Below are 11,423 nucleotides of genomic sequence, written 5' to 3' on the forward strand. Positions count from 1 at the left end.
GGAAAAACCCTGTAAATGTAATGAGTGTGGAAAAACACATAAGCAGAAGGCTTCAGAGAAGCAGAGAAGCAGGCTTCAGAGAAGCAGGCTTCAGAGAAGCAGAGAAGCAGGCTTCCCCGGGGGAGAAATCTTCTGTGGCAGAGACTGGCCTTGTGTTCTCCCCAAATCCTTTTCCTTTCTCTTGGACACACATCTTGCATTTCTCAGCCTCTAATTATTGTGGATGGGATCATGTGACTGAGCTCTGTCCAGGGGAATATGGACACAAATGATTATCATGACTTTCCAGCCTGGCAACAAGAGAATGTTGATGTGGTCTGCCCTGATTTCTTATGTCCTTTTTGACTAAAGTGTAGATGACACCCAGGGTGGCCTTGGGAGAGCAGAGATCTTCCCAACTCTATTCCAAAACCTTCTACTTAACATTTACATGAGTAAGAAATAAGTACCTATTCTGTTGGGGGGGAAAAAAAAGGAGGGGGGGACTGAACTGAAGCCTCTAGGGCCTCTCTGCGCTTTGTACTGCCCCTGGCCAGGCCCCTGGTCACTGACCTCTGGGACTGACCAATGAGTCCAGGATCATGAAGCCTGGCTGGGCCCCCCTTTGGGTGTATGGAAGGGTAGGGGGCCAGGGAGAGAAGATAGGTAGAGGCAGAGAAAGAGAGATCACTTCCAAGTAGTCTGTAAATTCATTGCAGTCACAATCCGAATCCCGTGGGGGGTTTTTGGTGGACCTTGGCAATGTGATTCTGAAATTAATTTGGCAGAGAAAATGTCCAGGAACAGCCAAGAACATTGTGAAAATAACATAAAAGGGAATTTACCCTCTCAATTATTAAAATATGACTATTCTAACCAAAACAGCGGAGGGACAGACTGACAGAGCTATGAAACTGAGTCCTTGTTTCTACAGGCATTTATTGTAGGATGGAAGTTGCATCTCAGACACGAGGTATGGGGAGAACTGACTACCCATCTGGACTGGAAAAAGTTTGGTTTGCATGTCAAACCATCCTGCAACGTAAAATCCAGCGAGGCGAAAGTAAAGCAAAAGCAAACTCTAAAAATCTAGAACTACAAATCAACAAGAAAAAGACAAATAACTCAGTAGAAAAATAGGCCAAGGGTAGTTATAGGCAATTCCAGGAGAAGATACCCAAACCACCAATTCATGTAGGAGGAAATGGTACTCAGCCTCTCGAGTAATCAGGCAAATGCAAATTAAAACAACAATGAGATATGACTTCACACCCATCCGATTGGCAACAATTAAAAAGGCTGACAATACCAAGTGTTATTAAAGCTGTGGGGAATCAAGGACTCAGGCGCTGCTGATGGGAGTGTAAATTGGTAGTGCCTCTCTGGAGAGCAAAGTGGCAAGATATCGTGAAATTCCGTGTACCTCCCACGGTCCAGCCTTCTACTTCCAGGTGTATATCCGAGAGAGAAACTCCAGCCTGTGGGCACATGTGTGCAAGGATGTTCCTCGCAGTACTGTAATAGAATAAAACGGGAAACCAATCTAAGTGACCATCCCTGGGCAGGCACAGATGAATGGGTGTATTCATACTGTGAGATTCTTGACAGCGAAAGCATGAACTGCATCTGTATTAACCAGCGTAAATGGGTTTCACAAAGATAAGAATGAGGGGAAAAGCAAATTGTGGGATCAGATGCGTGGAACGGTTGGTTCCTTTTATGTCCATTTTTTAAAACCACACGGAAGACGCTGGTGTTGTTCTTTGGTACCTGTATGTGCAAGCTCAGGCAGAGATGGGTGCGCAGCACACACATGGTACAGCGGTGCCTGTGGGTGGAGGGGGGTGAGCAGGAGCCGTCTGTCTGCTAGTGCATGAGCAAGATCGATGAAATTGCTCCCATCCTCTCTCCCTCTAAAATATCACAAACATAAATGTAGGAGAGTATTTTCATAATTTTGAGATGGAGTAGGCCTTCTTGAACAAGATGTGAAATCCAGAAGCCATTAAGGAAAATCAACAGATTTGACAGCATCAGATTAAGCAAACCAACATGAAGACTCTGGATGGGGAAACTCTCCATAAAGTTGAAAGAAAAATGACTGCAAATATTTGTGACCTAGAGGATAAAGGATCAATACCTGTTATGTAGAAAAAGCAAATATAAATCAATATGAAAAAGACAAACCACCAACAGAAAAATAGGCAAAGGCTGTGGGTGGTGGATTCCCAGGAAGAGAAACAGAGACGTGGAGCTAAGTGGAGAAGGGGACGGGGAGCGTGAGAGGGTGAACAGCACAGCAGTGGGAGGTCAGAGACGCTGGGCAGTGCCATGTGCGTGCAGAGGGCAAGATGGGGTGGAGAGGGGAATTGGGGAGGCCCAGGGAGGGCTGGATGTGGGCGATGCTGGCCGGATGGATGGTCAGGGTGGGGCCGGGGAAAGATGACCAGGCTGAGTTCTCAGGCCCTGGGCAGCTGGGGGGCTGGAGGGGGCAGGTCCACATCAAAGGGCAGTACCACCAGCAGCTGGCACGGCCCCACCCTTTGCAGCTCAGCTGGGCTTTGCCTTTGATGTGTTGCGGGGGAAGGGCTCTGAACCCACTGGGCTGCCCTGCCCACTCACCCTGGGCCCTCAGTGCTGTCAGAGTTGGCCCGACCGTCCTGCTTGGGGGAGGCACCCAGAGTGGGGGTGACTTGAGGCTGCTGTGGTGGGGCCAGACCCAGGGAGGAGGTCTCCCAGTTGGTGGCTGGTGGAGACACAGGCTTATGTTCCCAGTGCTTATGGGGACAGATGGGCCTGTCTGGGCCATACAGCTCTCAGCGTGGGCAAGTCCAATCCCATCCCAGCACTGGGCCAACCAGGCCCAGTCAGACCCACTATGCAGCGGGGCAAACCAAAGCTGGAGTGGCCTGGGTCTGTAGTCACTGCTGAGGCATGGGTTGTGCTCCATCCTTCTCCCTGGTTCCTGCCCCTGCAGGGGGCAGAGGGCAAAGTGGGAACAAGGGGGAGTGGGCAGAGGAGTGGGGTGGGCTCCCAGCACTCTCTGCCCCTCCCCACAGTACTTCTGGCTGCTGGTCCTGTCGCGGGGGCTGGTGGGCATTGGTGAGGCCAGCTACTCCACCATTGCGCCCACCATCATCGGTGACCTCTTCACCAAGAACACACGCACACTCATGCTGTCTGTCTTCTACTTTGCCATCCCACTGGGCAGGTGAGAACTGGAGATGCCAGGGTTTGGGTGAGGACCTGGGCAAGGTCCCCTTCAGCGTCTGACCATTCCCTGTCCCTGAGGTTCCAGCCCAGGCAGGTGCCCTTAGTTAAGTACACATGCAGCGGTCAGCCTTGGAGAAATGCCTGGACCTGCTTGCTCCCTGGCCAGCTGGCTGGGTGGTGGGGTGGGTGGCCTGCCCTACAGACCAGTGAACATTCCCCACCCCAGCCCCCGTCTCTGCCCAACCTGATGTGTGTCCAACTTCTCTGCAGTGGCCTGGGCTACATCACTGGCTCCAGCGTGAAGCAGGCATCTGGAGACTGGCACTGGGCCTTGCGGGTAAGGCCTTGGTGCCCTCCCATGAGGATATTCCCCAGTCCATTCCTTGCCCCAGGATCATCCAGAGACTCTAGCCTAGTGCCCAGGCTTTGACCTCCAGGCTTCCAGGCTTCCTTGCTTGCTGGCCTGGGCTCTGAAGTCCTTGCTCTTCTAGATTAGTCCAGACAGAGGTGTCATGGAGCTCAGGTGTGAGGGGAGCCAGACGCAGCCCCAGGCTGATGGTTGGAATCTCCCACCCTGGGAGTCCCAGGTTGAGAGGACAAAGGATTCTCCCACCATGTCAGGAAATTCCAGGTCCACGGTGCAGCTTCCTGCTTTGAGCCCTGGTGCTGTGCTAGGGTGAGGCTGGGACAAGACCTCTGTGTGGGGGCCCCCAGGGTCTGGAGCCACTTCCTGTCTCACTGGAGGGTTTGGGGTGAGTTACCAAGGCCCCAGGACAGTGCAATCGGAGGAAACAGAGATCCCCAGTCTCTCGGAGGAGCGGAAGCTTAAGACAAAGTGTTTTTTCCTCAAAAGCAGGAAGGAAGCAGCCTCCGTGGAATTTCTTGGTGGGGGGTGAAAGGGGGTGGCGTGGAGAGGAACTCTCCAGCCATGGGCTCCCAGGCCTGGTGGGGGTGGGGACAGATTTCCCTGTTCTCATGGGCTCGTGGAGGAGCTGGCGTGTTAGAATCCAGGCTGCCAAGATGTCCCACTCCAGTCCGGAGAGAAGCCTGGGACCTTGGAGATTCCATTCTTGAAACTGGGCTGGACACAGGGCAGATCCAAATGGGCTCCTGAGCCTCTGTGCTCCCAAATGATAGTCCACCTGACCTATTAGCTGGAAACTTCATGGCCAGCCAGTCCCATCCCAGTGCCCCATGAGGTGAGGAACTCACCTGGGGAACTTTTCTAGACCCAGGGGTTGGGACAGGTCTGGCACACCCACCCATCCATCATCTCTCCCTTCTTCCTTTAGCTTGTCAGTCTTCCCTGCACCTGCCCCTCCCCTCCTGTCCCTGGTCCGGACAGTCCATTTTGAGCTCCTAAGCCCTTGACTGACCTCGTTCCAAGTGGCTATGCTCAGCAGCCCAGTCAGGAAGGCTGGGCAGACGCTAGCCCAGAGGAGTACCTGGGATCCCCAGAAGGTGCAGCTTGCACGAGCCCTCCTATTGCAGCAGAGGCAAAGCCCTCTGGGCCTTGGTGTCCTGACTTCATGCTCCCTACCCTGCCAGGTGTCCCCTGTCCTGGGCATGATCACAGGAACACTCATCCTCATTCTGGTCCCTGTCACTAAGAGAGGCCATGCCGACCAGCTTGGGGGGCAGCTGAAGGCACGGACCTCGTGGCTCCGTGACATGAAGGCCCTGATCCGAAAGTGAGTACTGCTGGGAGGGATCTGGTGGGAAGAGAGAGGGGACCCTCCCTGCAGGGCAGCCCACCCAGGGCCCTCAGCGGCTCCCCGCCATCTCTGCTGCCCACAGTGCTGGCAGTGACATTTTGGCCCCTGGAGATTATCATTCCTGAAGCCTGAACCCTCACTCCGGGAGCCTGTAAGGGGAGGCATTGAGACCTTCTGTCCTAGTGGGAGGGCGTGAGCCAGCAGGCCAGGGGAGAAGAGGTGGCCTCCTGGGCCCTGACATGTGGGGCTCTTTGTGTAGCAGAAGGGGGGTCCTGGCCCCAGCTCAGTGTCCCTGCCCCGACCTCTCCCCAGCCGCAGCTATGTCTTCTCCTCCTTGGCCACGTCAGCCGTATCCTTCGCCACAGGGGCACTGGGCATGTGGATCCCGCTCTACCTGCACCGCGCCCAAGTTGTGCAGAAGACTGCAGAAACGTGCAGCAGCCCACCCTGTGGGGCCAAGGACAGGTAGGGCTGAGGACAGGTGGGGCCAGGCTGGAGGGGCCTGAGGGGTGATGAGGGACACTGGGCAAGAGAACCTCTCTGCCCCAACCTTGGCTCCCCCTCAACCCATATCCCACTGTCCTCTGTCCCCACAGCCTCATCTTTGGGGCCATCACGTGCTTTACGGGCTTTCTGGGCGTGGTCACGGGTGCAGGAGCCACACGCTGGTGTCGCCTGCGGACCCAACGGGCAGACCCGCTGGTGTGCGCTGTGGGCATGCTGGGCTCTGCCATCTTCATCTGCCTGATCTTCGTGGCCGCCAAGAGCAGCATCGTGGGGGCCTACGTGAGTGCGGTGGGGGCCAGGGGTGTGGGGGAGCTGGGCCTGGGCCCGGGGAGGCTCCAGAACAGTGAGGCTGCAGTCTTCTGGATGCCTTCCCTGCTCTGTCCATGGCCTGTCCAGGGGCTCTGGGTGTCCTTCAGGGCTGTGGGCATGGCTTGAAGTCTGGATAATCTGTTAATGCCCTGTGAGCCTGACCATCAAGCGGGGGACATCAATGCCCTGTGAGCTTGACCATCAAGGGAGGGATGGGAAGCTTTGGGGGCTTCCTGCCAGCAGCCAGTGTGCAGGGAGCAGCCTGGGGCTGCAGGTGGGTGGAAGGACCCCTGATGGTTGCCGTGCTCTCTCTCGGGCAGATCTGTATCTTTGTCGGGGAGACGCTGCTGTTTTCTAACTGGGCCATCACCGCGGACATCCTCATGGTGAGCCAGGCAGGCCAATGTTGCCTCATGCTGAACAGGCCTCTTGACCTCACGGTGGCAGCTGGCAGGGTTTGGTGGGGGGTGGGCAGGAAGGAAGGCTTGCTGGGAGGGTGAATTCAGAGGAAGGGAGGGGATTAGAGATTTTGGGGTCTGTGTCAGGGCAAGGCCTGAGAACAGAGGGTTGAGAAGGCAGATGGGAAGAGATGTGGGGACGAGGTGTGGAGGGGGCTGTCTCGAGGGTCAGGTTCATGGCCGGGAGGCTGGCAGTGCCAGGCTGGCACCGAGGTGGTGCTGCCTGCCAACGCTCCTTCTCCAGGGTCCCTGCCCTCCCAGCTCAGCCCGGGTCCCAGTCACGCCTGCCTGAGTGCCTGTGGCTGGGGCCAGGCAGACAGAGGCTGTCTTCACAGGGCCAACAATGGGCTCCAGACCAGCCAGCCAGGGACAAAGGGCTATCTGAGTGGCCGGCAGGGGCCTGTGTCCCTGGGCGGGGATGGAAGCAGCCTGGGAGGAGCCAGGAGGGGCTATGGGCCTAGTGGCTTACGGTAGTCTGGGGTGGCAGGGCTGGGTGTGACACTCTTGTCCTTGGGGTCCTCCAGGTCAGGGTCAGGAGGGGATTGGGAGAAGAGAATCCAGGTGACTGGCAGTGGGGAGAGGGTCTGGGAGGTGCCTGGGCAGGCCCTGGAGCAGGGGGAGGAGGGACTCCTAGGTCAACCCTTGGGATGCTTAGGATTTGGTGCCACACATGGGACAGCCCAGGAGATCCGGGCACTGTGTCCCTGCAGACTTCAGGAAGCCTGCCTTGCCCCACCTGGGCTTCCCTGCATACCCACTTCCTCCTGGGCTCTCTCTGTCCCCTGCCAGTCCATGGGCTGGGTGGTGGTGGTGGGGAGGTCTGACTCAGCTCTATGCCTCAGCGTGGAGCCAAGGGGTGGCAGGGGTGGGGTGGGGTCACTGCACAGACCCAGAGTGAGTGAGGAGTGTCTGCATCAAGTGCCCCCCCATCCCCAGGGACAGCCCGACAGCTGCTCACAGGGTCTGTGTCCCAGGGAAATCATGTCCCAGTTTATTAAGTGTCATAGCCAAGTGACTAATTATTGCTGGAAATGGGGCCATGCAATTCCATCAGATCCAGGTCTCTTCCCACCCCCAATTGCTCCCCCTACAGCAGGGTGCCCAGCAGGTACCAGCCTTCTCATGCATTGTCCCTAAGACTGGTGCTCTGAATAGATGATGCTGCTGGACCTCGGGGGACAGGGGCTGCCCCGGGGCACCACTGAGCTGGCTGCTGCCTGCCCTTGCTCCTCTGTCCCAGCCCCTCCTGTCTGACTTTGGCCTGCCCAGAGCAACCCCCATGGGTCAGGGTCTACTTGGTCTGATGGGGGCCTGGGGCCCAGCAGTTGCTGGCATTTGAAGCTGGGGTGCCCATGGGTACAACTGGAGGCTCTTCCAGGCAGGATCCTGCTTCACCCCTACCCTGTCCCAGGCCGGCCTAGGCCTTGCTTGGTCCTCATGGAGGGGATCCAAGATGGGTCTCTCATGAGGGACGTGAGGGCAAGACACCGACAGGCCAGGGCTGTAGTTCCAGAGCCGTGCCACTCGTGTGACTCCCTGGGAACACATGCCTCTCTGAGCCTCTGTCCCCATGGCCACAGGACTGGGCTGCCCACCCAGAACCAAGTGCAGAGCCTAAGGCAGCTGGCAGAGGAGCATCAGCTCTGCCCCTCCTGATGGCTCAGGTACCCCAGGCTCAAAGAACTCTGCATCAAAGGCCTGTGCTGACTGGTGGCAGGGTGACCCCGAATTCTTCTCCCCTTGGCTAGATGTGGTGGGGGAAGTAGAGATTTCTTTGAAGTGGGAGTCCAGGGAGGACAGCAGGCTTGGGGGCCAATGATGGGTTCAGTCTGGGCAGGTAAGAGTGGTCTGGACTAGGGATGGAGGGGTTGAAGACAGGGTGGTGACTGAATGAATCTGCATGGGGGTGAGACTTGGCTCCAGGAGTAAAGGGGTGAATAGAGCAGAGGGTCCCATTGAAGCCAAGAGGAGCAGCCGTGCCCATGGGATGGGCAGGGAAGGCGAAGGGGAACGGGGGAAGGGCCCGGAGGGGGGAGGTGTCAGGACACCAGGGCAGGAGTGAGTCTTGGGGTGTGGGGGTTTCAGGAATATTGTGGCCCCAGCGACGGGGCCAGGCGGGTGGCCCTGGCTCCTCTGGCCACTGACCTGTCCACCTCTTCCGCAGTATGTGGTCATCCCCACCCGACGGGCCACCGCGGTGGCCTTGCAGAGCTTCACCTCCCACCTGCTGGGGGACGCTGGAAGCCCCTACCTCATCGGCTTTGTGAGTCGTCTGTGGGCAGGGCTGGCCTGCGGAGGGTGGGGGACTTCAGGAGGTGGCCCTGCCCTGACGTTCACCACCCCCTGTCCTCACAGATCTCGGACCTGATCCGCCAGAGCACCAAGGACTCCCCGCTCTGGGAGTTCCTGAGCCTGGGCTACGCCCTCATGCTCTGCCCCTTCGTTGTGGTCCTGGGGGGCATGTTCTTCCTCGCCACCGCGCTCTTCTTCCTCAGCGACCGTGCCAAGGCTGAGCAGCAGTGAGTGGCGGCGGAGGGCGGGCCGCTGCCTCCGCTGTGAAGCAGCGACTGTGACAGCCCTGCCACGACCCCTGTCCTGGGGCGGGTGGAAGGCACAGTGACCTAGCCTGTGCCTGACGGGTGACCTGGCTGCTGGGGTCCAGATCCCAGGCCTTCCTGTGCCTGTGGCTCATGAGCCTCTGTCACACCTGGGCTGGCGGGTGCCGCGCCCATTCACGGTGGTTTTACACTTGGGTTTTCTCTGGAGTTAAGGGTTTTCAGAGCTGGGACCCCCTTCCCTTCCTTTTCCTCTCATTTTCTGACTTCTTTTTCCTCTCCTCTTTACTCCTCTTTCTCTCTCCTCTCCCCACCCCTGGGCTCTCCCACCTCCCCCTGGGGCTGACGAGGTCCCTGCCCAGCACCTCCGGTCAGCCGGCCCCCGTGATGCGATGTGCCAGAGCAGTGCCCGGGCCCGGCCCCCGCTGACGTGCCACCCTGACCCCCGCCCGTCTCTCCCCCAGGGTGAACCAGCTGGTGCTGCCACCCCCCTCCGTGAAGGTCTGAGGCGGTGAGTGGGGGCTGAAGGCAGCACTCCTGGTGGCAAGGGAAAGGCCAGGTTAGGGGACAGGGAGTGCTCCTCCTGAGTCACCTCCTGCCGAAGCACATCCCACCAACCTTGGGTTTGATCTTTTCTCTTAAGAAATGCGGCTGGAATTTACTGACAAAGCTCTGGGTGGGAGAGAAGATCCTTCCAGTAAATCAGCTCCCCTTCCTTCCTTAGAAGGGCTGAGGCATAGGTCAGGTCAGCACTGGCCAGGAACTCCCTGCTTCTGGATTCTCTCCTCCCAAATCCTCCTAGAGGTGCCAGGGCCCAAATCCTGCCTTGACCTTCCTCAGGGCCTGGCCTTTGGGAGCTGCAGCTTCCCAGCAGTGCAAGACCCAGGGTCACTGCCCTGAGCCAGGGAAATAGCTTCTCCTAACAAGGAAAACAAAGGAGGGGAAGCCTTGGAATGCCCCCCAAAACCCCACCTCTAACCTGATATCCTCCCCCCAGGTGCCACTGGGACAATGAAGAAGCTATGCTCCTACCCAGTCTGGCAGATGTCCTCTGGCATCCTGGACCCACTGGACTGTCCCAAAGCTTTGTGTATGACCCACGGCTGGGCGCCCACCCTCTCTGGCCTGGGGCTGCTGAGTGGCTCTGGCTCCAAGAAGCAGCTGTGGCCTCAGCTAACTGGGAAGGCTGTATGTGTTGGAGCCACGCAGCTGGACAGACTCCCAGCCCTGGGTTTGGGCTGCAGGGCCCTTGGGGCCAAGGGAGAAGACAGATCCAAGTGGGAGTGTCAGAAGACCCTGGCCTGTCACCGGCTTATGTGATGTTGGGCAAGTCCCTGCCCTCTGTAGACTGGGGCCAGGGGGCTGGGCTTTCCCACACAGCTTGCTAGGCCAAGCACTATATGCAGCTTTGAAGATCCCACAGATCCTAGACTGTACAGAGAAGAGACGGTCCAGGCCTGGGGGCAGCAGCTCAGGTTCTGAGGCTCCCTGAAGGGCCTGGTTTGCAGGGACCACTGTCTCTCAGCTTGTGGACGTTGGACTCAACCTGGCAAATGCAGCCAGGCACCCAAGTTGCTGGGAGCTTCCTTGCCTGGCCAGTCGCTCTGGAGGACACCTGTCTCCATTGCCTTGGGCTGGCTCCCAGCTGGTTTCCCAGGTGTGGGACATCCCCAGACTGGGAGCTGACTGTACCAGGGGTGAAGGCCCTGGTGGCAGCTGCACACCTGTGCCCCAAGCTTGCCATCTTTGGGAGTTACCCACCAGCCTACACCTACCTGAGGGCTCCTGTGTCTCCATGAGCCAGGAACCCACTCCCTCCCCCAGGCTGGGCTGAGCCTTTCCCAGGAGCAGGGCCCAGGGACCATTCCCAGAACCCATGGGGTAGTAGCCAGGGCTCTGGCTGCTAGAGGAAGCAGCCATCCTTGAGGCTTTCTGCCCCATGGAGAGCTTGGTGGAGGTGGAGGCCCAACACCCCCGGCCACCTCCATCACACACTGGCTGTTGTTGTTCTCACGCACATCAACACGCTCAACTCCCCCAAATGACCATGGGAGCCAGGCCTTCACCCCAGCCTCCAATTGCCCCACTCCCATCTGCACTCACTCCCTTTATCCTCATAGCCACACCAGGGTGCAGCTGCCAACTTCACATCAGCCCCACGCCCCCTTGGGGGAGCTTCCCCCAGTTCCACATACTTCCTGCACATTTGTTGCAATCAAGGTTGTTCTGGTCTGGTTCTGTGGGGGTGGGGGCCCTTGTGGCCAGTAGGAGACCCCAAGAGCCAGCTCGGACAATGCTGTTTTCGCCCTTAGTCACTAGCTGGCTGTGGCTTCAGTGCTGTGTAAGGTAGTGGAATACCCACCCCACCAAGCTCTGGGGCACCCTGGGGGCCTGGCAAGGGGGTGGGTGGAGCAGGGTGGTATCCCCTCAAAGAGCAGCCCCCCTCCCCCGCACTGGGGCCCCAGCAATGTTTTCTTGTTGTACAAGAACCAGGTCCAAGTGTTGCCTCCTCTTCCTTCCGGAAGCTAAACTGCTCCTTTATTTTTTAGAGCTGCTGATTGTGAATCTCAGAGTCTCAAGAGAGAAGCCAAATATATTCCTCTTGTATATGAAGAAATAAACCTATTTAAATCATGCTCCAGTGGCTCCAGCAGCTAAAGAGGCTGGGGACAGGACACCTGTACCCA

The 11,423-nt window shown here is 57.9% G+C and overlaps 1 protein-coding gene across 1 annotated transcript in view; it reads left to right on the forward strand.

Moving 5' to 3' along the window:
* SPNS2 (SPNS lysolipid transporter 2, sphingosine-1-phosphate) overlaps window positions 1-9,978 on the forward strand; it is a 36,405-nt gene extending 26,427 nt beyond the window's left edge. Inside the window, exons 4-13 of the mRNA XM_063110183.1 lie at window positions 3,039-3,190; window positions 3,463-3,529; window positions 4,741-4,883; window positions 5,220-5,372; window positions 5,504-5,693; window positions 6,044-6,109; window positions 8,346-8,444; window positions 8,537-8,700; window positions 9,201-9,247; window positions 9,734-9,978. Of these exons, the coding sequence (XP_062966253.1) occupies window positions 3,039-3,190; window positions 3,463-3,529; window positions 4,741-4,883; window positions 5,220-5,372; window positions 5,504-5,693; window positions 6,044-6,109; window positions 8,346-8,444; window positions 8,537-8,700; window positions 9,201-9,243 (1,077 nt within the window). The 3' untranslated portion in view covers window positions 9,244-9,247; window positions 9,734-9,978. The remainder of the gene's footprint in view (window positions 1-3,038; window positions 3,191-3,462; window positions 3,530-4,740; window positions 4,884-5,219; window positions 5,373-5,503; window positions 5,694-6,043; window positions 6,110-8,345; window positions 8,445-8,536; window positions 8,701-9,200; window positions 9,248-9,733) is intronic.
* Window positions 9,979-11,423: the final 1,445 nt, after the last annotated feature.

This window comes from Cynocephalus volans, chromosome 10, assembly GCF_027409185.1.
Source record: "Cynocephalus volans isolate mCynVol1 chromosome 10, mCynVol1.pri, whole genome shotgun sequence".
Taxonomy (NCBI): domain Eukaryota; kingdom Metazoa; phylum Chordata; class Mammalia; order Dermoptera; family Cynocephalidae; genus Cynocephalus; species Cynocephalus volans.